Genomic DNA, 27,558 nt, shown 5'->3' with positions numbered 1-27,558 from the left:
AGGACAGCGTAATGTCCGAAATCGGTTCCTGGCCTCAAAGCGCCAGAAATGAGGTTCCGAATTGGCTCAATATCAATACCTAGTTGCTCAAGACAGAACAACATTTATAGCTGTATGGATGGGTTTATCTCGCGTAATAAAATACTGAGATTGAACCACAATAAAGGTTTCCATCACAACCCAAATACTTGGGACCGAACCTGATTTCTGACATCATTGCAATGCTCAAGAGACCAAGACCTCTCCAATGATTAAAGCAAATCAATGATGATAGAAGAATTGGTTGAATGAAACGTGGGAGGAAGCGGGAGTACCCTGAGAAAACCCACGGATACGATCTTCTCCACCACAAACTTACTTGGTCCACCAGAGGAAGCGCTCTACCACTGAGCCACTGCACCCAATGATTGAAGTAAGTCAATGATAATAGAGGAATTGGTGGAATGAAGTGTGGGAGGAAGCGAGAGTACTCTGACAAAACCCCCGGATACGATCTAGTCAACTTCAAACTTACTTGGTCCACCAGAGGAAGCGCTGTACCACTGTGCCACCGCGCCCAATGATTAAAGTAAGTCAATGATAATAGAGACAGGAATTGGTGGAATGAAAAGTGGGAAGAAGCGGGAGTACCTGAGAAAAAACACGGATACGATCTTGTCCTCTACAAACTTACCTGCCCCACCAGAGAAAGCGCTCTACCATTGAGCCACCGCGCCCGATGATTGAACCAAGTCCATGTTTAATAGAAGAATTGGTAGAATGAAATTTCGGAGGAAGCGGGAGTACTTTGACCAAACCCACGAATACGATCTTATCCACCACAAACTTACTAGCCCGGGGATGGAAACAGTAAGGACTCCACGAACCAGATGAAGCGTTCTACCACTAAGTCACCGTACCCAATGATTGAAGCAAGTAAATGAAAAGTGGGAAGAAGCGGGAATACCGTGAGAAAACCCACGGATACGATGTTCTCCACCACAAACGTACTTTTCCCACCAGAGGATGCGCTCTGCCACGATGCCACCGCGTCCAATGATTAAACCAATTCAATTATAATAGAGGAGTTGCTGGAATGAAAAGTGGGAAGAAGCAGGAGTACTCTGAGAAAACCCACAGATACTATCTTGTCCATCACAAACTTACTAGGCTCTCCAGAGGAAGCGCTCTACCACTGAGCCACTGCGCCCAATGATTGAAGCAAGTCAATAATAATAGAAGAATTGGTGGAATGAAACGTGGAAGGAAGCTGGAGTACTCTGACAAAACACACAGATACGATCTTCTACACCACAAACTTACTTGGCCTACCAGAGGAAACGCTCTACCACTGAGCCACTGCTAACAATGATTGAGAGATTCAATGATAAGAGAAGAATTGGTGGAATGAAATGTGCGAGGAAGCGGGAATACCATGTCGAACCTACGGATACGATCATGTCCACCGCAAAAGTACTTGGCCCACCAGAAGAAGCGTTCTACCACTGAGCCACCGCGTCCAATGATTAAGGTAGGTCAATGATAATAGAGAAATTGGTGGAATTTAAAAAGTAGGAAGAATCGGGAGTACCCTGATAAAACCGACGGATACGATCTTCTCCATTACAAACTTACTTGGCACACTAGAAGAAGCGCTATACCACTGAGCCACAGCGTCCAATGATTAAAGTAAGTCAATGATAATAGAAGAATTGGTTGAATGAAATGTGGGAGGAAGCGAGAGTACCCTGACAAAACCCACGGATACAATCTTGTAAACCACAAACTTACTTGGCCCAGCAGGGGAAGCCACTGAACCACTGCGCCCAATGATTAAACCAAGTTAATGATAATAGAGGAATTGGTGGAATGAAAAGTGGGAAGAAACAGGAGTACCCTCAGAAAACCCACGGATAAGATCTTGTCCACCACAAACTTAATTAGCCCACCAGAAAAAAAGCTCTCTCACTGAGCCACTGCGCCCAATGATTGAAGCAAGTCAATAATAATAGAATTGGTGGAATGAAATTTGGGAGGATGCGGGAGTACCCTGAAAAAACCGATGGATACGATCTTGTTCATTACAAACTTAATTGACCAACCAGAGGAAGTGCTCTACCACTGAGCCACCGCGCCCAATGATTAACGTAATTCAATGATAATAGAGGAATTGGTGGAATGAAAAGTGGGAAGTAGAGATGAGCACGAGACAACATTTTAGGCTGTCTCGTCTCGAAAATGTGCTGAAAAAGTGATGTCTCGAGTCGAAAAATATATATTTCTCTATTGGAAGAGCTATTTCTCTATTTATCAGGAAAATTCTGTCTCGACTCGTCTCGTGCGCATCCCTAGTGGGAAGAAGCGGAAGTACCTTGAGAAAACCCACGGATACGATGTTCTCCACCACAAACGTACTTTTCCCACCAGAGGATGCGCTCTGCCACGATGCCACCGCGTCCAATGATTAAACCAATTCAATTATAATAGAGGAGTTGCTGGAATGAAAAGTGGGAAGAAGCAGGAGTACTCTGAGAAAACCCACAGATACTATCTTGTCCATCACAAACTTACTAGGCTCTCCAGAGGAAGCGCTCTACCACTGAGCCACTGCGCCCAATGATTGAAGCAAGTCAATAATAATAGAAGAATTGGTGGAATGAAACGTGGAAGGAAGCTGGAGTACTCTGACAAAACACACAGATACGATCTTCTACACCACAAACTTACTTGGCCTACCAGAGGAAACGCTCTACCACTGAGCCACTGCTAACAATGATTGAGAGATTCAATGATAAGAGAAGAATTGGTGGAATGAAATGTGCGAGGAAGCGGGAATACCATGTCGAACCTACGGATACGATCATGTCCACCGCAAAAGTACTTGGCCCACCAGAAGAAGCGTTCTACCACTGAGCCACCGCGTCCAATGATTAAGGTAGGTCAATGATAATAGAGAAATTGGTGGAATTTAAAAAGTAGGAAGAATCGGGAGTACCCTGATAAAACCGACGGATACGATCTTCTCCATTACAAACTTACTTGGCACACTAGAAGAAGCGCTATACCACTGAGCCACAGCGTCCAATGATTAAAGTAAGTCAATGATAATAGAAGAATTGGTTGAATGAAATGTGGGAGGAAGCGAGAGTACCCTGACAAAACCCACGGATACAATCTTGTAAACCACAAACTTACTTGGCCCAGCAGGGGAAGCCACTGAACCACTGCGCCCAATGATTAAACCAAGTTAATGATAATAGAGGAATTGGTGGAATGAAAAGTGGGAAGAAACAGGAGTACCCTCAGAAAACCCACGGATAAGATCTTGTCCACCACAAACTTAATTAGCCCACCAGAAAAAAAGCTCTCTCACTGAGCCACTGCGCCCAATGATTGAAGCAAGTCAATAATAATAGAATTGGTGGAATGAAATTTGGGAGGATGCGGGAGTACCCTGAAAAAACCGATGGATACGATCTTGTTCATTACAAACTTAATTGACCAACCAGAGGAAGTGCTCTACCACTGAGCCACCGCGCCCAATGATTAACGTAATTCAATGATAATAGAGGAATTGGTGGAATGAAAAGTGGGAAGTAGAGATGAGCACGAGACAACATTTTAGGCTGTCTCGTCTCGAAAATGTGCTGAAAAAGTGATGTCTCGAGTCGAAAAATATATATTTCTCTATTGGAAGAGCTATTTCTCTATTTATCAGGAAAATTCTGTCTCGACTCGTCTCGTGCGCATCCCTAGTGGGAAGAAGCGGAAGTACCTTGAGAAAACCCACGGATACGATCTTGTCCACCACAAACTTATTTGGCCCACCAGAGGAAGCGCTCTATTACTGTCCCAATTCGCCCAATGATTGAAGCAAATCAATAATATTAGAAGAATTGGTGGAATGAATTGTGGGAGGAAGCGGGAGTACCCTGACAAAACTCAGGGATACGATCTTGTCCACCACAAATTTATCAGACAGGGGAACAAAAAATAAGGACCCCACGCACCAGAGGAAGCGTTCTACCACTGAACCACCGTGGCCAATGATTGAATCAAGCCAATGATAAAAGAGAAATTGGTGGAGTGAAAAATGGGAAAAAGCGGGAGTGCCGTGAAAAAATCAACGGATACGATCTTGTCCACTACAAATTTCCTTGGGTGGGGATCGAAACAATAAGGACCCGACGCACAAGAGGAAGCGCTCTAGCACTGAGCCGCCGCGCCGAATGATTAAAGCAAGTCAATGATAAAGGAGGAATTGGTGGAATGAAATGTGGGAACAAGCGGAAGTACCTTGAGAAAACCCACGGATACGAACTTGTCCACCACAAACATACTTGGCCGGGAATCTAAATAATAAGGACCCCACGCACCAGAGGAAGCACTATGCCACTGAACCACCGCGCCCAATGATTACAGCAAGTCAATGGCAATAGAAGAAATGATGGAATGGAAAGTGGCAAGAAGCGGGAGTACCATGAGAGAACCTACGGATACGATCTTGTCCACCGCAAACTTACTTGGCCGGGGATCTAAATAATAAGGACCCCACGCACCAGAGTAAGCGGTCTACCATTGAGCCACCGCGTCCCACAAGAACAAGAAATTTGGAAGTTACTAGGAAACATTTTAAGAAGCAATATCTTTCAATTTTAAAGACCACTGCCCGATGATTGTCTTTTAATAACTCCATGAGCAGGAAAGACTAATACGTCCCTCTCCCATATGTTTTTTTAAAAACCATATACGTTAACCGGATATTATCCTTTATTCGTCATACGGATGTAATCAGTTATCCGAATGTTCTATTATCCAGATATTATCCGTTACCTTAGTTTTATAAATTATCCGGATAAATCCATTATCGGGATATTATCCGACATCCGGATATTATCCGTTATCCGTCATTCGAATAGTATCCGTTATCCGGATATTATCCGTCATTTGTTATCCAGATATTATCCATTATCCGTCATCCGTTTTGTTATCCGTCAAACGGATATTGCAAATCCGGATAAGTTTCTATCTGATATCTGAATAAAAAATTATCCAGATGTGGCCATCCCTAATCAGCATCGTCAGGAGCATACACGAACTAAATGTTTTCAAAAAGTGTGCTACACAAGAGCAGGGGCGGATCCAGGGGGCAATCATGGCGATTGCCCACAGGAACGGGAATCTTTCTTATTTTATATATAAATAAAACCCATTCCAGAGTTTGGAGCTCTTAAAAATAGCTCTAAGTAGAAGTATTATGAACCACCAAGCCCCCAGAAGTCCATCATAGATCCGCCTCTGGACAAGAGAATGGGAAACACTTATTATTCACATTCAGTTCGTACATCTCAACAAATAAACAATATTTTCATTCATTTCTATATACTATTGCATTCTACTGAACTGTAACGACTTTTTATGTTTAAAAATAATTATTCATCTTTCAATAATTGTAAATGTTTATAAGTTCAGTAATTCACAATGAATCGAGTCAACTAGAAATGTTTTTGTAACGAAGAAATAACAACATAAACTGTGAAATATCTTCTCACAAACTGTCGAGAGTTGAGAGTCAACAAACTTTACTCTTTTGTTTACCGATTACCTCGGAACCGCGGTAGCCAGAATTAGCCCAGAATAGGGGACTTATATTGAGAAAATTAAAATCTCAGGAAAATGCAGAAGTCTTTTAGTCTGAGAGAAAAGAGGAATGAAATCTCTAATTTCTAGTTCTGTTAGTCTTGTAGCTCTTAGTCCGTACCAAAGTACTGATAGAAATATGGCCAATGAATTATGACTATTTTGTAGAACATTCCACTTTAATATCACAAGAAATTCATCTTCCGGCTTGCTTGGTTGTAAAAAGTAATAGAGTGTATTGGTATACTATGTAAAGTATGTGTACTTTCTATGATTTGTGATAACAATCAGAAACAGAAGTAAAAGGTAAATTGCAGTAATAGTTTTCTGTTAATTTTTGTATTCAAGGGGAAGACGGAAAACCTACTTTTATCTTAACATTTGATTTTCTTAAAATTTCTATTCGGGTTCACACCCTTTCCCCTCAGCATTGAATACGGAAATGGAGAACTTATTTAGAATTTGATTGTTGATTCCAGTATATTTCAAGCATCACTTCTCTGACCTGGGCCTGTGATATATCGATACATTGCTATCGTCACATAACAACATTCGATAACGCGAATATATGGACATGAATATATCATTCTAAATTTTCGATATCGATATTCGGGGGGCGGCGAGGTATAAGGGGCCCCTAAGACTTGCGATGGATGAAGAAATTAAACTTACTTTTTGTAATATTGTTTTCTAATCATAAAATCTTTATTACCACAAATTGCAATGTAAATACATTCACTTGCAAATTTGCAATATTATATGGTATAATTTCTTAGGCGCCAGAACTTTTCTGTTCCCTGAAAAAAGGGACACAAAATCACGTGGAAAAGCAAGTGCTTCGAACTTTGAACTAGAATTTACCATAAGAAAGTTTTTTTTATTTCTCTGTCTTGGAGATTTCCACCCCTTTTGCCCTTTGGAACCGCTCATTGACAAAACGTGCACACATGATCGCTATATGTATTCATGCTCTTAGGCAGAGTCAGAGATTTTGAAAATGAAACGACTTTTTAATAATAATAATAATAATGTTAATAATAATAATAATGCTAATAATATTAATAATAATAATAATTATTATAACAATGGAGTTTACAACTAGGGTCCCATTTCTTTATCTTGCATGGGAGGGCCGCAAGTCTGCTACGCCACTGGTGCCCCCTGTTCTGTGTTTCTCTTTTTCGTTTCGTTTAGCTATTTGTTTTTGTACTGTTAGGCTTTTATATGAAACCTTTATATTATATAACTTTTTCTTTTTATGAGTTTCTTTTTTGGTGGGGTGTGGGGAAAGAGAGAAATGCTTTCTTCTTATATCTGTTTCTTACCATTCATCTTGTTTGAACTGCTTAAGTAAGTCACTTAGTAACTTTTGATGTCATCCAACTCCGTCACAATAATAAAATTGTCATTCTTAACAATTTGTTTTATTCTCTTATTTGCAGTTTGCCACACTGATATATTTGTGACAAAATTGAGGTTTAGTCCAACGCCTTTCGAATTTGCAACCAACCCAACCGCCGAGCTTTTTGGGTTGCCTGCTATTGCAGGAAAAGGAGAATTGCAGGTGGTAATGCACTTTTGGAGTCGTGTATACAATAGGAGGTGAAAAGAATATTATTCAGGACTGTAAGTATATACGTATATATGTATAAATATAAATATACACGAATATAATTATTAATCATACTATAGAATATATAGGTCTGGCCAGACTTACCCTTTTAAACATTTTTAATTCTCTATTTATTTAATATTAAATATACACAGTAAGGGTAAAGACTCGTCTTTATAGGGTGAAACATCAGAGTTGATTTTTTAGTTATAATTACTATGGTCCCTTATTTTCCATGGCACCATACTCATTTGCTAGAGTAAGAACATTGATAAGTGCTTCCTACAAATTTTATGGTTTTTAAAAATTTTAAATTTGATTTTTTTTTAAAAGATGAAGTATATCTCTGGTATATATAGGAAGGGCAAGTCAAGATGATGTACCTGATTTCAGAAATGTATTCTGTGAAATCTAATGAATATATGGTATTGTGAGACATGCACTTCGAAAGGTTAACTTTCACGGTTTAGTTTCCAAGCAGTGTTTCCACTTTCTACCGCTAAGAGTCAGCAGCGAATAGTTAAGGAAAGTAACATTGACCAGAGGATTAACCTCTCCCTGCTTGGCCACCTCGTTCCCCCTACTTGAATCCATGTGATTTCGTCATGGCGGGTTTTGTATAGGATCATGCTTACGTACAACAACTTCCAACAAAATTGGATGAGCTGTGTGCCGCATCGTAGCAGCCGTTGCTGGTATTGACCGGAACATGCTACAACAGGTTTGGCAGGAGATAAGAGTATCGGCGTGATGTGTGCCGTTATGGAAGGTGAACACACAGAACACTCGTGATGTGTTTCAAGAAAACTCTGATAGCTTACCTTTCTTAGCACATGTCTCACAATAATACGTAAGCCCTATACGTGTATTAGATTTCACAGAATAAATTTCTGAAATCATGTCAATCATTTTGATTTGCTCTGTGTATACACGTATATAACACCACCATATAGAAAGCTCTACCTGTATAAAAGCAAACAATAGGAAACTTTGAACTTTGATATTTAACTAAGAACAAAATTACCAATTTTCAAAAATTGGACTATTAAAGAAAGACACTAACTTGCACCATATGCATATTTTAATTGCTATTTTTATAAATCAGTATAACAGGAATTCTTTCGAAATAGAGATAAATCAATTACTCATCAGTAAATAATAATAATAATAATAATAATAATAATAATAATAATAATAATAATAATAATAATAATAAATGTTAAGATACTAATCTTAGTTACAGTAGGCTCAATCCATACGAAGTGGTCCATAGCAGGTTGCTCGACCATCTCCGAAAATTATAAAAAATTGAGCGTGATGTACACTCATGTCCAAAATTATTGTCGCATGTCTATAAATATGTTGTTGTAGGAATATATTTTGATAAAGAATTCGCCCGGTATTTCTTATAATGTTAGTATGTGTATGTTCGCCAAAAACATGTATGTGGCAAATTTCATGGCAAAAGAACAGTAAATAAGAACAATAAAACGAAAATAAAACTTTCTTGTCCATTTAGCAACATTTTGTTTTACTCATTCTAATTTTCGTATTTATAATTCTTTTCCTATGAAATTTACCACAAATATACATTTCTCGATTATACACATAGTATCAGTATTAAAAGTACCTTGTAAAAGCATTACCAAATTATATTCTTACAAGAAGACAGTTATAGATATGCGACAACCATTATGGACATGAGTGTACCTTGTGAATGAGAAGGTCAATAACACTATTCATGTTGTCGTATTTACAAGTGTTCCTGAGTGGCTGCCATCTTATTGTCGGTGGAGTGCTAATTTTTGCATTTGCAAGCGTCTACGAAAACTACAGTTGCTCAGACCGTACGAATCATGCGAACATCGAACACCAAACCAAAGCAGCAATTTTTTTTAGCACTTTGCCCTCCTGAAATATTACGCCCCAAAAATGAAATCAAAATTACAAACTCCAAATTTCGGACCCCCATAAATCTACGGCAACAGTAATATCATAGCTGTGGGTATTTGTGCAGACTCTTTTATGCAATAGTATTCAGCACAAAACTTATGAACCCCCTACTTTATGCCAATCCAACATACAGCCCCTTTAAAAGTGCAATTTTCTGTACTTTTCCAATGATTACATGTATTAGTTTGCAACCTTGCACATTTATTTAGAAGCAAAAGTATACATTCTCCGTATACCTTGGCCTCTCCTGTAAACATTCGTTTCATTTCGTCTGATTCGTATGTCCTCAGTAACTGCAGTTTTCGTACATGCTTGCAAATGCTTAAAATGACACTCTACCGACAACAAAGATGGCCGCCATTCAGAAACACTTGTACAGTACCTAGGATAGGCTCTAAAAAGGTTTAAAAAAACAACACGTTTTATTTCGAACACGAGGAACAGTGGATCCGGCAGTCTATAACCGCATACAGAGCTAAAATCATATATAAGCTATTGAAATGCAAATGTTAGCAATGTGTTATGGGTGTGCAAGCGATTCAGTGCAAGGCGTAAGGGATTCTCAGACATGCTTGGATGTTACGGTTTGTCCAAAGCTTGACGGAATAGTTAATACGAAGTCTTTCTAGAGGCCAGATGGGAATCATTGTGTCAGCTGTAGAAGATTGTTTTCCCGTTTGAGTATTAGTTTTTTAGCTTCCCTTTCAACAACGAGGCTATGTGAGACGTGGACTATTGATTAACGTGGAATCCGAACCACATGAGCTTCTGCCGGGATTCGAACCTGAATCTCATACGTCTAAGGCGCGTACGCTAACCTCTTAACCACGAGGGAGCTACATGTGCTTGGTTATATAACAATAAAGCAATAAATTACAATAACAAGGAAATGAAAACATCGTTACATATGCAGAAATAGATTTATACGCACCTTTAGAGAAGCTGCTTAAAACACCGTCCTCCGACGACATTGCAGCGGAGATGCAGTGAGTCCCCAGCAAGTGTTAACATATGTGGTGCCTCCCTGATGCTATGGCCAGTGGCAATACTTCTTGCAACTAGCTCTTCTTCAGACAGTGCAGATGTTTCGTAGACTAGAGCTTTCATATGCCCCCAAAGAAAATAAAATCTAATTGGGATTAGGTCCGATGAACGAGCAGGCCATCTCACGGGACCACTCACCTTATCCATTGCTCTGGATATACTTGATCAGGTATTTCTGTACCTCATGTGAGAAATGGAACGAGGCTCCGTCATGTTGGAACCAAATGTGCTCCTCAAAGAGTTCTGGTAAAATATTTGCCAAGAAATACGATAAAACTGTCCATTTAATCGAGGAGGTAAAAGATATGGACCTGTGAGGTAATCTCCCAAAATACCAGCCCAGATATTCACTGCGAACGTGGATTGGTGATCTATATGGATTATGGCGTGCGGATTTTTCTCGTCCCATGCATGACTATTCCGTCTATTCACACAATATCCTTTTTTAAAACAAGCTTCATCACTAAAGAGTATCTCCGTTGGAAATACGAGGGACAGTCAATATACTTTTGCCCTCGTATAGAAATGTTTTAGCTATTTGTATTCAATTATGTACGAAATGCTGCAATGTCTGATGAGACTAATGTGTAAATTTTATGCTTCTAGGTTCAAAATCGTTGAAGATATGGCGTCTGGAAAGAGTGAAAGCGTAGAAGTGGCAAAAGTGGAATATCGCGCTGTCATAAAGTTCCTCCATCTAAAGGAAATGAAAGCCAAAGATATCTATGCAGAGATGAAAACTGTTTATGGTCAAAAGTGTTCATCCTTAAGCACTATTAAAACATGGCCGAAGCTGAAATGCGGACGGATGAGTTTGGAGGACGAATCTAGAGAGGATAGACCGTGTTCAGCGATTAATGACATGATTCAGAAAGTGGAACTCCTAGTGATGGACAACAGACGAATAACCATAAGTGCTCGTGGGTTTTCTCGGGGTCCTCCCGTTTCCTCCCACTTTCTTCATTCCACCATTTCACTCATCTCTCATCATCACCGTCTCCTTTAGCCTAACTGACATAATCGTGGGACGTAAAACTTAAAGATTTCATTTCATTTTTCACGAATAACCATAAATACTATTGTCAATGAGTTAAAGATTTCCCATGGTTCAGTATCCAATACCTTGCATGATTACCTGCACCTATCCAAAGTAACCGCACGGTGGGTTCCCATTTTACTCACTCCTTTTCAAGAACAACAATACGCATCGGAAGTGTTGGCTCTCTGTGTACGCAATGAGAACTTTTTCGATCGTCTCGTGACAATGGAAGAATGTTGGGTATATCACTTTGATCCAGAGACTAAAGTCATGAGTAAACAGTGGAAACATAACAGCACATCACCCACTAAAAAGGAACATGTTCAGCCTTCTGCTAAGGTCATGCATTCAGTTTTCTGAGATTACAAGGGCGTTATTCGAACGGATTACCTAACTGTTGGGTATAGTGTGATTGGAACATATTACAGAGTTCTGCTGGAAAAATTTCGCGATGCCCTAAAAGAAAAGCGCCATGGCATCCTCACCATAGGTGTGTACGCCTGTTAGTTGACAATATTCCCGCCCACAAAGCCCAGGAAACCATGAATCTTGTCCAACGCCTAGGATACCAATTACTTCCCCATCCTCCATATTCACCTGACCTCGTGCTGTCAGATTTCTTCTTGTTTCCAAAACTGAACCAGTCTCTGAAAGGATGGAGTTTTTCTTCAGATGCGGAGGCCATGTCTGCAGTGGAGCACTGGTTTTCTAGCCAATGTGACCCTTTCTACAAAGAGAGGTTGTGGAAACTGAAAGACCGATTGCAGAAATGTGTTACTTTGCTTGGTGACTACGCAGAAAAAGACTAATCATATGTCTGCATTCAGCTCTTTTCCCTCAACCCTTTCTTAGTTAAGATAAAACTTATTGGCCGCCCCTCGTACAGGATTATCTTCACACATTCGATGAAACCACTCACAGAAGTTCTCACGTGGACCGTAATCATTGTCTGACAGGGGCCGTACTCTTAGTAAATGAAACGCACTTAACTGTTGTTCTCGTAATATTTGCCATACAGTGACATGATTCATAAGAAGGGAAGGTTGCATAAGAATTTGTGATTAATTTTGAAGAGTTTTGATCTTGACTAAGGAACTAACGTAGCTATAGGGAGTAAAGGTACAGAGTTTAAGCATCAGTGCACTGTCATCTCTGAAGAGAGTCGTATTCTCAGTCTTATTAATTTATTGTCTTATATGTTAAATTAAACACCACAACATGTATTACTGATAGCGCAGATCGTCTTACTTTTTAAAATCTCCAGTGTAGCCTATTTTTCAGAACATTCATCTCCAGACATAATGTAGAGAGGAGGAAAAGAAAGAGATACGGCATCTGTAAGATCTATGTGATCACTAAGGAACTATAGGAATTAGAATATCCGAGCTAAAACACACGTAAAACAAAACAAAAAAAAAAAAAAAAAAAGAGAGAGAGAGAGAGTGAGAGATCTTGAAATCTGAACTCTTAGAAACCTCCTAGAGAGGTGAAAATATATGTGCCAATTGCACAACGAATCACCTAATTACTTTTATAGGTTGGGTTTCTCCTAGAGCTCCAGGCAAGCTAGAGGATGGGTGACCAATCGCAGATTGGTGACTGTGCTTGAAGCCTCTCTGTTATATAAGTGTTAAGGGCAGCGGTCGCGCTGCTGCTCCCTTGTCGTCATGTGACTTGTAGATATTACTGGTGGTCAGTTGTTTGGTTCTGTAGTAATACAAGATGAGGTGTAGTACTACATCGTAACATATAAAAGTAACCAAGGAAGTTCTGTCGCTTTTTTACCTACCACCTTCGAAATGTCACGTAAGACTTACCTGGAAGATCATAAATAGTACCCGCCAGTATCGACGACCTACTGCCAACGTTGTGTAAGGTCATGGATTCCATCGCGGCAGTACTTGGTGGACCGTGAAGCGAAGAAGGTATCAAGTGCATTTTGAAATGAAAAATGAAATCTGTAAGTTTTACGTCCCACGGTTATGCCGGTTAGGCTAAAGGAGACGGTGATTATGAGAGATGAGTGAAATGGTGGAATGAAGAAAGTGGGAGGAAACGGGAGAACCCCGAGAAAACCCACGAGCACGGTGTTTGTCCACCACAAAGTTCACTTGTCGGGGGCTGGGATCGAACCCGGGACCCCAAGCACCAGAGGTGAACGCTCTACCACTGAGCCACCGCGCCCCCCTCAAGTGCATTTTGCACCTCTACTAGGCATCTGAACTAGCGTCCTCTAAGGTGATTGTCCAAGGAATGGAACAGGTGATAATCGGACGGTGCAATGTCCGGGAAGTATGGCAGATGCAATAGTGTTTCCCATCCAAGGCGTAGAACGCTGTCCCTGATCACCTTAGCCACGTGGGGCTTATCGTTGTCCTATAACTGGAGAACCCCTCTGCGATTCAGAAGTGCTGGCTCCAGAATTTTGAGTTCTTCTTAAACACGGTTCAACTACAATTTCATTGATGCTTTTACCAGATGGTAGCAGTTCCCGATACACTATACCGCGAGCAGTTCATCAAACACACAGGAGGACCTTCTGGTCCAATGCTTTTTTCGTTTCATTTTAGAACCGGTTTATGGGATACTAACCAATGATAACGGCGCCGTTGAGCTTCGTGCAGGACCCACTTTTCATCACATGTCAACACTATCCAGAAATGGCTCCTTCCTCAGACCAGACACCAAAGAAACACAAGTGGCTGCTCGCGTTGCCTTCTGGTTCGGAGTCAAATCACGAGGAACCCATCGATCCAACTGTTAGTGCTTTTCAAGTTGATTGAGGTGCTGCCGAATGGTTTCTCCACTCACGCTGAATTGTAGTTCCCGTTCCCCACATGCTTGGCCACTTTTCGCTTCAATTGCTGCCTGAAGATCTTCATTTTGTACATATGTTGGTCTTACGGCACGTGATGCGTCTTCGAGTGTTTCGTCACGTTCTTAAACTTGTTAAACCATTGCTGTACTGTCTGTGTAGTCACAACACTTCATCAAAGGCCTGGCATATCTTCTGTCCCGCTGCAGCGGTGTTTGACCCCAGTTTGAACTCGTACAGTATACACGTCCTAATTACGCTCTATGTAGGTCCCATGTTCACTCTGCCCTTTCCCAAGTTCACGGCATAACTGAACTGCAACAACCGGGTAGTATGTTGGGTATACCCACACCAACAACTAACCTTCACCTTATCTCCATTCACTTTCAACTTACGATGTGAGGGCTAATTGAACACAGACCTCCACAAAAAGCGACAGAACTTTCTTGGTTACCTTTATACATGTGGTTGTTGTTTACAAACAGGAGCACGTGTAATGTACATAAACACAAGCATGTGGATAGAAACATGAAAGTTGAACAAATGCGATGGAAATTAATACAAGTTTGAAAATGTTAATATGGAAAAGAATGGTAAGAATTAGACGGATAGAAGGGAAAACGAGTTGGGAATCTTTGAAAATTGTGGGAAGAAAAAAGAACTTTCACTTCGTACGTGGAAGAGAAAATGCTTAGGACATTGGTTGAGAAGAAACTGTATCATGAAGAAGGCGATAGGTCTAGGCGAATGAAAAGAGATAAAGGATTCCACTTATTACTAGTGTTAAAATGAAGAGGATAGCTAGCTGAGGGTTGCAGTTCATGGAAGATTTCTTAGTCTCGTTAAGTGACCTGTTAATAATGATAGAACAGATACGACATGTGATACCGTCTTCATTATATATACTCTTTTTCACTATCTCTTCTATTGTTGGCGAGAGACAGCACCCCTGTCGAATTTCCCTTCCAAATGCACTTTGCTCTTTCATTTCCTTCCCTATTTTAACACTTACTTGTTGGTTCATATATAAGTTTCTTATGAGTCTTCGATCTTTCCATTCCAACCCAACCTTCTTTAGAACTTCCAACAAGAATTCCCAATTCAAGTGGTCAAAAGCCTTTTTTAGATCAATAAATACCACATACATTGTTTTCCTTTCTCCGTAAATCTTTCACCGACTATCCTTAATAATCCAATTTCATATTTTGTGCCCTTACCTCTCTTGAACTCGAACTGTTCCTCCTCAAGTTTTTCATTAGTTCTTCCATCCAACCTTCTGTTCAGTATTCGAAGCCAAACTTTTGCAGCATGAGATATGAAACTAATACTTCTATAATCCCCACATCTCTCTGCGTTCGATTTCTTAGCTATCTGTATCATGATCGTCATCAGGAAAAATTTTGGTCACTCTCCTGTTTCTTATATTTCATTGGAGAGTTGAATCAATTCTTTCTTGCCATTGTCTCACATATTCTTAATGAATTCAATTGTTATAATCTATCCTGGTTACCTTTCCATTCCTAATCTCGGATATAGCTTTTTTCAAATTCGTCCCCAAGAATACTAAATCCTGTAATATTCTCGCGTACTTTATTCTTTACTTTAACATCTAGGGGACACAGTCTGTGGCTGCTTTCATACAAGTCCTCAACATATTTTTTCCCTCTTTGTTGGTCCACCTTTTGCTCAGAGGACAGCTTAGATACGGCGTGGGATGAATTCTGGTAGTTGCTGATATGTTTCCACGGGGATCTGATACCATATATTCCTGATGGCATCCCACAATGAGCCCACACATGTCGGTACCGGAGTCATGGTGCGCAGAGCTCGTTCTACAAAATTTCATAAATGTTCTATAGAATTAAGATCCGGTGAGTTAGGGGGGCAATTCATATGCTGCAGCTCCGTGGAATGTTCCTTAATCCAAGCAAGTACAGTCCTGAAATGCTTGTACCGTGCATTACCGTCCTGGAAAATGTCGTCTTCGTGCGGGTAGAACTGTTGCGTTGTGGGGTGTACATGATACTGGAGGTACACAATGGATGTCTTTGTTGTAGTCGATGTGCACTAATGGCCACAGTCCATGGCAACAGAAGCATCTTGAAACCGTACAGCCACCCCCACCTGCATATACAGTACGCGCCATCACAAGAGGTCCATAACTTCGTGCTCTTGGCAACACATGCAGACACCCGTCCGAGAGGAGTAGCGCAAACCGTTATTTATCGGACCTACACGCCTTTTCCAATCATTCTCGGTCCAATCAGCGTGTTCCAAGCGCAAAGAAGTTGGTAGTGACGAGTCGTAAGGAGTGGGTAATCTGCTGTGGAAATTTAGGCGTGCCACTGTACGCCGTATAGTTATGTGGGATATGGATGTTGTGCAGCCGCTATTGCATTGGTCACGTATTTCGCGGACCCTAATGGTTCATTTGGCTGTCCCGAGCTGTTTGAAACGACGCTCGCCCCACGTTTTGAGCTTCCGTACGCCCCCTGCAGTTCCGTTTCTTGGAGTCCGTTATCCCATTTTCTTCCCACTCCTTATACACCTTCACTTCACAGGAAAGGGCACACCCGACAAGTATCGTTGTTTGGGTTATTTACGCGCACCTATTGCTTGGGTATCCTCAATCATGCCCTATTGGAATGCGGATAATCCTGCACACCTCCGATTATAACAGCGTGCTGCCTGCCAATATGTAGCCTCGAGTGTGTTCTTTCTCTGCAATTACCATTCGGGATGTTCATGTAATCAGCTCGGCTGCTGGTCTCACTTTCTTGTGTGGAGGAGTGGTCGCAATTCTGTGAGCACAGTGTAATATTCCTTGATTAGTGGGGATATGTTCCTTCACCTCTCACCTCTTTGTCCATATAATCTTTCTTTTCTTTCTTTTTCATATTCGAAGCTGAATTTTAAATGAGTGCGACGTGATAATAATAGTTTCCTAGTTTTCATATCTAGTGACGACCGCAAGAGTCTTCATCTTGCAGTTTCTGCAAAAGTCTTGCATGCAAGACCAAGACCAGGACCAGGAATCCCGATGCCAGACCAAGACCAAGACCAAGGGGTGCAAGACCAAGACCAAGACTATACCTGCAAGACCAAGACCAAGACCATACCTGCAAGACCAAGACTCTTGTGCAAGAGTCTTGCACTAGTACCGGCACTAGAATTTTTTAAATGTAGAATGAGAAAAGGGAAAAAAATCATTACGCCTTTCACTTGAATTTCTTGGCTTCAGTAAAAATGCCACTGGAGTGAATATGTTCCCAGTAGTTTATGCAATCCATAAGTCGATCTTCCCTGTAGCATATCGTTTTCTGAATCGGTTATTCGCGTTTTCTGTAGTTATTACTCGTTTTCAAGCCACACAAGTGTCACTCTAATCATTCCTGCGTTTTTAAACATTGAACATTAGTTGTCCGGAAATCGGATACTGTTCTTTGAAACGGTGTTCAGAAGACGACCGAGAGCATAATTCTATGAATTGTTACAAGGTATAAGAACTTCAATGTCTGATTTACTTTGGTCTTCATTTGATTCACTTACAACAGCCCATGATTGGAGTTTGGGAAATCATACGAAGAATAGTGTGTCCATAAGAAGCGGATAAGCGAAAAGTAAACTAAAACATATTATGACCGTGTTGTTTTAATGGTAGTGTCCACCTGTGTTGCATGGGGTTCGCGGTTCGATTCCAGCTTGCGCCTTGCTTTGATTTTGTTGGACAAACATTGTATGCATGAGTTTTCCCGTTTCCTCTTATTTTCTCCATTCCCGTTTCCACCATTTCATTCATTTCTTATCATCACCGTCTTCTTTAGCCTCGGTGCATAATCATGGGACGTTAAACTAGATATTTCATTTCACTTCAAATCATATTAGTGGTGTTCTGCCAACACTAAAGAGAAATATAGTATTGAATATCGGCAATTCCATACAGTATAGGTGCCGACTACGGGTATGGACATGGCCTTGGCTCCGAGGCTCAAGCATCCGTTGGAGATTTTTAATGTGTGCTCATAAAATTAATATCGACATATCATTTTTATGCCATTGACAAAAATTTAGTGCATGTGACAGCAAGTTTGATTTCATGGGCGGATATTTGTACGTTGAAAAATTGTTTATCAATATAACTTTTAATCTCCTTAGGTATGCGGCACATCGAGGATTGAGCGATATAACATTATACAGCAATAAATAATCTATATTCACAAGTGAAAGTGATTGTGTACAGTTATTTCAAATAACTTGGAGTTTGGTGCCGTTATTTTGTATTTCTAATATAGGTAAAAAAAAATAAATGAAATCTTTCAGTTTTACGTCCCACGGTTATGCCGTTTAAGCTAAAGGAGACGATGTTGATGAGAAATGAATAGAGATGCAAGGGCTCGAAAAAAAAACGGCTTTTTTGAAAAAAAAAGACTCGGTTTTTTCTGCTTCGCTTTTTTGCTTGGGAAATTTTGGGCTTTTTTCAAAATTCTGCTTTAAATTGATAAAGCAGACTTTGTTTCGCTTCTCTATAACACAAAAAATCATTTAATTAGTGGTTGATGCTGATAATAATATAAAACCTCGAAAACAAACTATGAATTTCGAAAAGATATTTCAAACAATTTTTCTTCAACATATTTTCATTATGGATTCCACAGGAAAAACCAATGTATATAATAAGAAGTTTTTAACATCCTATATACAAAAGTAACATGGTTGGCAAGAATGTTGGCAACCGAGAGTTGGCAAGAACCATGGTTGTTTTTGAAAATGCCAAAAACCCGTTTTTTGGGGGATGTTTAAACCAGGCTTTTTTGGTTGAAACCAGGCTTTTTTGGATTAGATTTTTTGCTTTATGTATTTATATTACATATTCACAGAAATAAGTTTGTTTCGCCTTGGTGTTATTATGCAACAGCGGGGTTATGCCGGAAGAACTCCCATAAGCTTAAAGAAGTCCGGTCAGTAAATTTCTTAAATTGAGAATCTCCCGCCCTAGCCATCGGAAAAATCCCGTCATTACTTGAAATGTAAGACAATAACGGGAAAATCCTGTTATTGCTTTGCATGTAAAATTTAAAGGTCAACGTATCATAATCAGTACGCTAAAACTGAGGTATTAAATTACAAATTTAGTACGTAGATATCATTGAAAGTCTAATCCAAGTTAATGTTGGAAGCTACGTAGTCAATCGATAAATTTTGCCAATTTCTATCAATATATTTAAGCAATCTTGGCTTCTTTATAAAACAACAGGCATTTAGGCATGCAGAAATATACAATTTGGTTTGTTTCGTATGTTTAGGCTTAACATCCTTATGAAATACCGAGGTTATCAACGAGAAGACTTTCGCTTAATCTGACATCCGAACCGCTACTTGGTTTACGCATGAAAGAAGGGTTGTAGTTCGACCGAGAATTGAACATGGGACACCTTGATTAAAAGGTGAAAGGGAAATAAAACTATTGCAGGTAGTTTGATATCTGGAAACGTCACCATGAAGTTCACACGATTCGCATTTTTCATTCTTTTTATTTTTTTGGTTTAAACCAGTTATTTAAAAAAAGTTGGTGTAAACCAGCCAACCCTAAAAGTAATCACTTCTTTTAAAAGAATACACAAATAACTAGCAAAATAGTATGTAGTATTTTTACTTCAAAATATTCCATACCCTCTTTTTGAAACAAAATAAAATTAAAATAAAACATAAGAGAAATACTTAGATTTATATGATACACTTAAAGGCTGCACATCTAAAGCTTTTGGTTCTGTATATTCTTGAAATTCTGCAGTTGTTTTATATAACCACCATCACGGTTTACCCAATCCTCAAGTTTTCTGAATTTTTAACAAGAGGGATTCAATATATCATTACGGAACTCTCCCCCCCCCAAAAAAGAAAAGAACTACGGAATACATTTAAGTTAAGCTAAATACAACTGCACAACAAACATGACTGAGTGATTAGCTTTTGCGCTTCTATCGGAAAGTCCGGGATTCAACCAGCATTCGACCATTCTGACAAAGCTTTTCTTCATTCCATCTGTGAAGTAGAAATAGTGCGTGTACTGTGAGTTGGCCGACTTCCTTTCTTATTGTTTTTAAATCGTTATTATTACTAATTACCAGCAGTGACGGATTTGCGAAGGTTAGGGGGGCGGTCTTTCGGACTGAAGCCTGTTCCCCAGAATTACGGAATGTCTAAAACAAAGGAAATATCTATTAGTTATGCCTTTACTCATAAACTTTAAGCTCCCGTCAAATAAAAATTACGAATGTTTAGAAAAACTAAACATTAGTAAGAAAACCCCTTCCCAAAATACTTTTCTAAATCCGCCACTGATTCTCAGTATAAAATGATTTTTAAGGTTGTATCCGGAAGATTATTGCTAAACATATAAACGAAACGAAATATTAGTTATGCCTGTACTCATAAACTTCAAGCACCTCCCAAATAAAATTAGGACTTTTTAGGAAACGCAATCAGAAAAACCCCTCCTAAAGTACTTTTCTAAATCCGCTACTGATTATTTGTATAAATTGATATTCAAGATTGTGTCCGCAAAATTATTGCTAAATCACTTCACAGCTACAGTATAACAGAAATGTGGAAGTACGGTTTGACGGATATATTGAAAAACGTACGCTTTGACGGATAAATAGAAAAACGGGCAAGTTTAACTTTTGCGCTAGAAGCTAGAGTACTAAAAGCTCTTAGAAATGAAACACGGATGACAAATTAAAATGATCTAGAAAAGAAAAAAGATGTCGATAACTCAAAAGTTAAAATAAAGTTAAATAGCCTCTAAAATTGTCCTCAAATACTACATCCTTCATGTTAGCTTTAATTCGTAAAACATGTGCTCCATCCATCTTGATGGTGAATTTCAGAGCGAAATATCGCATTTAGGTCATGGAATTCTTATCTAACTATAGAATATACTATAAGAAAGCTATTTAGATAGAAAAATCATGAAAATGAAAAAAAATCAAAATTTCCAAAATTCTCTTTTTTTCCCAAAAAAGCCGGCTTTTTATGTGAAAAAAACCATCGATTCAAAAAAGCCGGCTTTTTGCATCTCTAGAAATGAATGAAATGGTGGAATGAAGGAAGTGGGAGGAAACGGGAGAACTCCGAGGAAACCCATGCACACTGTTTTCCCACCACAAAATTCACTTGGTGCCACCTGGGATCGAATCATGGACCCCATGCACCACAGGTGAACACTTTACCACTGAGCCATCGCAACCCAATATATAGATCAAAAGTATTTATATAAATTGAGTTTACACAAAAGACATAGCCAGCGACAGTTGAGTCGTTTTCAGTTTTCACTCAAATTATTCTGAAATATTTAGAGGTTTGATTATAATCATTATTAATTTAATTTTTTCTCTCTTTTTTGTCAATATTGCTAAAATATCATCATCATCATAGCTATTCTGCCATTATTGGCAGGTTACTTGTTGCAACTGAGAAGCTTCGATATACGGTGGTCCTCAGCTGGTCTCTTTGTCTTGATGTAACAATTTTCTGTTTTAATACCTTCTTTCAACTACAGTCTCCTTCGATCCTCCCTCTCTTCCCTTTCACTATACTCTCTAGCACGTCCCACATGACACAGTTAGTTCCTCCTCAACCAATGCACCAAACAGTTCCTCTTCCTCCTCTTAATTGCATTTAAAATTCTTCTTTTCTCCCCTACTGCTGCTATTTCTAACACCTTCTCATTCGTATGCCCTCTTTTTGAAAGCCTTCATTGTTTTCATCGCTTTTGCGCAATATCCATATTTCTGCTTTATAGAGTACATATTGGAATCAGTAAAACAAAATTTCAATATTTAATTGGAAGTTTGTTCAGTATAAAGATTAGCTAATCGTGGTCGAAAAGAAGAAAACTGAAGCTTTAGATTGTAAAAATAGTTTTTGCAATTCATGGATTTCAGGAATCTGTGCCGTTTTGATTTCCTTTCATGCGTCTCACGGGTAGCCTCCCCCAGTTTGGGAGCCAGTGGAGTATTGTATCTGTTAAAAGTAATAATAAAAAAAAAGATTACGAAACGTTGTGATTTATCTCATAAGTAGTGAAGCGTGGGCACTCATTGGAAAAAAATAAAGGCCATCGCCTACGTTGTACACTATCACCATACTTACACGAAAGTAAACTATATTACATTTAGAAACATACATTGTATTTCCGTTACTATTGGTGCATTGTAGAATTTATTATTCCTTATATCCAGAGTAAAATTTACCTATGAAATGCATAAGATTTATTAAAAGCAAGACTTGCAAGATTCTTGCAAGCAAGTCCAAGACCAAAACCAAGACTGCGTGCGCAAGACCAAGACCAAGACCAAGGATTCCAGTGCAAGACCAAGACCAAAACCACCCGGGTCTTGGTCTTGTTCTTGCATTTGCTCATCACTAATCATATCTTTTATCTGCTTTTTTAAAGTCTTTCTAACAATTTTTATGGTGACTCTTGGCATTTTATCACGGATACCTAATATTTCTATTTTTTTCTTCTCCTACATTCTCAATTAGTTTAATGACCTTTCTGTTCTTCATTTCACTAAATTCCCTCGAACTAATCCATCGCTTTCGCAGATCTTTTGCAATTCTTGTTTACTTCATATTTCTTTTTAGTCTAAAATACAAAGCTCATTCTTGCTGTCAGATTTCTTTTCAACATATCCTTTTCATCTGCCTCAAAATGTATCCCGCTCATTAAAGGAATTTTCCCCCTTAGTTTCTATATTGTCGTAGTGGTTCTTTCTTGCTCTACTTCTATTTCCATTGAATGTACCTCCACAAAATACATTATTCAAATTTTCCCTCGCTTTTGAATTCCTGTTGTATAACATGTATATTCCCTTTTATTCGCTGCACTTCTCTTCTTAAGTGCAATTTTGTTCCCACTCTTTCCTATCTCTAAGTTTCCAGTGTTTCTTGTAGAACCCAAGCTTTTTAGCTCTGTTTCTTGTGTAATATTGTTCCTTTACCTGACGCCCCCTCGGTTTGAATTGCTCCCACCACAAGTTAATTTCTGTTTCTATTTCCTCTCAAGATATGTTATTTTTCTTTGAAGCTCTGAACGAATATTTTTACTTTCATACTTAGTGTACGGATCCCGGATAGGAGTACCTTCAATTTTGAAAAAAAAAAAAAACACTACTCACATTCCCGTTTTCTCAAAACACTTCAGAAAATAAATAATCATATTATAATTCATTTGTGTACTTTTCTAGAAGACGCAAAATAATACTTAGTGAGCTAAACAATGATTTTCAAGATTGTTGTATTTCTTGCTTAGTTCGTCATCTAAGCAATAACATCATTATTGAAGTGAATGCTTATTCTTTTAGAATGGGAAACATATCGAAAACACAAACTACAGGGCGAGTCATAAGTCTCCATACAAGATGACTAACGTTTATTTTTTATTTTCCAGGTAGTTGAACCAAAGTGAAAGAAACGAAAGAATGCCACTTACGAAGGAAGAACGTATTGACATCATTCCGTTGGCTGGTAGTGGTACCACGCGTCATGTAGCACGTGCGTTCAATGGAACACACAGAACGCAGATCACCCATGACACAGTGGCTAAACTCATTCAGAAATTCAAAAGGACAGGTTCTGTGGCCGACGAACCTCGACGTGGAAGACCGAAGACGGCAACAAATGAAGTTACGTCAACGATGGTGCTGGCAGCGATGGTCAATAGTCCGAAAAAGGGAACCTGACGCCTCTCTGCAGATATTGGTATCAGCCAAAGCAATGTCATGCGTATCTTGCATACTAACAAGTGGCACCCATTAGAGCTACACATGTTGCAGAAGCGGTCAGAAGACGATCCTGATCGCAGGGCAGAGTTTTGCGAATGGGCACTAAACATGTACTATGCTGATCATGATTTCGTTAGTACCATCCTTTTTTCAGATGAAGAAAATTTTTATGTTAGTGGTGAGGTGAACAGGCAAAATGTGAGGTACTGGAGTGATACCAACCCACATTGGATGTCTGAGTGCAAACAGCAAGGTGCAGCAAAACTCATGGTGTGGTGCGGGATATGGGGTAACAGGATTGTTGGCCCTTTTTTCATTGAAGGAAACCTTAATGCCAAAGGTTATCTTGACATGTTGAAAAATGACATCTTCATGTCAATCTTGGATGAGAGTGGGGACTTCCCTGCATTTTTTCAGCAGGATGGAACACCACCCCACTACGGTATTGGAGTGCGCCTATGGCTGGACCAGCATATCCCTGGGCATTGGATCGGTCGACGTGGTCCGGTGGAGTGGCCACCAAGGTCACCAGATCTCACTCCCATGGATTTTTATTTGTGGGGTCACCTGAAATTGATTGGGTACCAGGAGAAAAATAGGGATTTGGATCATCTTAAACAACGAATCAGTGCAGCGTGCAAACAAGTAACAAGTGCAACATTGACAAATGTTCGTCGGAATTGGTTGGAGCGCCTGTCATTTTGTCTCGACATGCAAGGGAAACATGTGGAACATATTTTATAACTGAAGTGTAGTATTATCATAATTTGTATGGAGACTTATGACTCACCTTGTACTGCGCGGGCGCAATAATTTAGTAGTACACTACAAAATGTTTGGGAAAGACTTTTAGACACATGTTGGACAATTTACACTTTACTGACTCTCTTTGAACCCCCCCCCCGGATGACAAAAATTAACCCCTCTTAGATTCTGTTTTTTTTTTTTCAAGTATGTCCCACATGTGTTTGCAGAGTGTGACGTAACTTTGTTTTCGAAGGGTTTGCCGAGATGTGTTTCAAATGTGTCACACTAAACACTTTTTAAGAATTAACGTTTTTAGGACACGTGAAGCACACTTTTTAAACACTATTTTATCAATTTTCTCCTCAAAAACTGTTTTAAAAGTATTTTAATGATGTCTTATTTTTTACACTGTAGAACGCTTAGATCTGGTCATGAGGAGCTGATTTAGTCTCTGCACACGCCAAGTAGACTTTGTGTTCGAAAAGAACCTCGTATGTGGGTTTTTGAATGTTCTCCTTTTTCCTTTGACTTCCTTCATTACACTATTTTGTTCATTATCATCATCACCATCTGCCTTAGCATAATTGCGGGACGTTAAAGAAAAACAAAAAAATATATTCCACAAAGTTGTGTTTTCTAATCAATAAATACTTACATGGAGGAATTTTAGAACTAACTTTTACTTTTGTAATATCTTGAAAATTATGAAAATGTTGAGACACGACTGACAAGTAACCAAACACAAACATTTCAAGGGGAAAAAAGAAAAGGAAAGAAAGAGAAAAGAAAAATGTTGACTTCAAAGTTGGACAGCTGAAAAAGGTAAAAATGTACTGCGTCGTCAACTATCCGTTCAACGTTCTTGTCTTGTCCGATTGTCATTTCCTTTCGTCATAGTTTGTGAAAATTGGTGCATGTTGCAAATGTCAGAATGTTGCAAATTTCCCGCACTAAATTTTTAATTTGTGTTTTACCTCTTTTTATTCGATAACGAGACATCTCGTTTCGAAATTCGAGTCACGACAAAACTCCTCGGGACGAGACACGAATCGAAACAACATTTTCTCGAGACGAGTCGAGACAGTCTTAAATCTCGAATTGTCACGTCTTGTTCGCATCTCTACCCACCGCGAATTTAACCTGGAAAGCCACATGTGCTAGCCATTAGAGCACTGAGGAGGCCGTCTGAAAAGTTTAGTTCCATGCAGGTATAAATACCTGTAGTTAAACTGAAGATGTATTGAAAAACTACAACGTAAGATAGAGGGAAGTTTATGATATAAAAATGCATAACAATATTCTCGGAACATCCCTCGCAAATGCAATCGCTACATGTCCCAATGACTAATTGTAAAGCTATTACACTACAATCTAGTAACTGCTACTAATTAACAAATAAAAGTATATAATATATTAAAATATAGGTCTGTACCTGGGTATTCCATTTCATGAACTTAAATACAGGAGTGTTGAGCAAAGCTTTGAAGATACTGGCTTGTACTCTTCGTTCGAAACGTTGTCTCCGGACACCGGCCCAGTGATGCCAACCAGAAATATTATAAAATCCCATCACGAGAGACAAAAAGTGTCCCATCTTGCCTCTGAATTTCCCACGTTGAAATAATTAGAGATATAATGTAATATGAAAAATAAAACTTTCGTATGTTACTATTTAAAATATTTGAACAAATTATCCATAAATGATTGTTTTTTTTTTTCTTTTCAGAAATCACTTCAGAAACCATTTTCGCATCAGCATTTAGTTTCCTCACAGCAAAGGAAATACTTCGAATCCGCCTGTAGAGAATTTTGTTCATGTTGATTTTATTCAGTATACATACATGTGCGTAAAAATGCATATATATATATATTGCCCTTATTCTTTTCCAAAAAAAAAAAAAATGCGTCAAAAATTCCTACGAAATGGGATTTTTCTTACAAATTGGCATCACTGCACCTGCCTCAACGCAGAAGACTACATTGAAAACATGCTACTTCAAAGTTGCCAACTAACATGACATATGTTAAGCTCGATAAGGTATATAGAAATCACTAACTGATCGTGAAACATGACAACCTTTTGAGAACAACAGAATGTACGCAGACTTGAGACCAGTATTGCCTCTCAACGGAACCTCTGCGAAATGAAGGACACTCAAGATTGGGTTGTTCTCCATTAGAGGACAAGAAGTGACAAAAAGAAAAAGGTGAATTGTAAAAGGGTAGTCGTGTTGTATATCACCCAGCTTGTCGTTGATTACTCTGATTAAAACAAACAAGAAAAAGGAGAAACATCAAAACTACTTCAAACTAATAATACTTGATTACATAGAGACAAGTTCTTCGCAGCATAAAATCGATAGATTTGTAGCTAAGTCACCAAATCCATCATTTAAAAATCACGAAAAGTCGCCAACCGGAAAAATAATTTTTTGTCTTTATTTTGAAAGCTGAATTCCCTAGATTTAGCGACTGTCCTCCAAATTGGAAACACTGCTTGAGACGAATGAATACATTCCGCATTAAAGGAAGTAGCTTTTGCAATTACGTCATCAATGGGGTAAATAAAATTTCTGATACATTATGTTTACAGCATTCTTCAGACGAAGAGCAGTGTTGCCAATCTTAGCAATAAGTCGCTAATTCTAACAGATTTGGAGAGGCAGATAGCGACAAAGTTCTTACAAAAGCGATTAATGACCTTTTTTAAGAAAGATTTTTGAAGTGTCTTGGTGACAAACCTGACTAATTCTTCTAGTGCTTTGTTTATATATATACTGTATATATATATAAAATTATATTACTTACTGAGCGATTATCAAGAGATGGTGAATAAAACGAACACAAATTATTATGTTGGTACCACTGACAAGGGAAGAGAGGGAGATATCGAAGTGGAAGATGGTTTATATACCATTTGAAAGCACTAATGACTCCTATT

At 39.0% G+C, this 27,558-nt stretch overlaps 1 protein-coding gene across 1 annotated transcript in view; it reads right to left on the bottom strand.

Annotated features, from left to right (window-relative positions):
• LOC145687204 (uncharacterized) overlaps positions 1–15,462 on the bottom strand; it is a 66,845-nt gene extending 51,383 nt beyond the window's left edge. The window contains exon 1 of the mRNA XM_081760675.1: positions 15,300–15,462. Coding sequence (XP_081616801.1) covers positions 15,300–15,462 — 163 coding nt within the window. The remainder of the gene's footprint in view (positions 1–15,299) is intronic.
• Positions 15,463–27,558: the final 12,096 nt, after the last annotated feature.

This window comes from Thermobia domestica, chromosome 6 (assembly GCF_964235325.1).
Source record: "Thermobia domestica chromosome 6, izTheDome1.hap1.1, whole genome shotgun sequence".
Classification (NCBI taxonomy): Eukaryota; Metazoa; Arthropoda; class Insecta; order Zygentoma; family Lepismatidae; genus Thermobia; species Thermobia domestica.
Note: the sequence above shows the minus strand (reverse complement) of the source record. Positions and strands in the feature narration are given on the sequence as shown.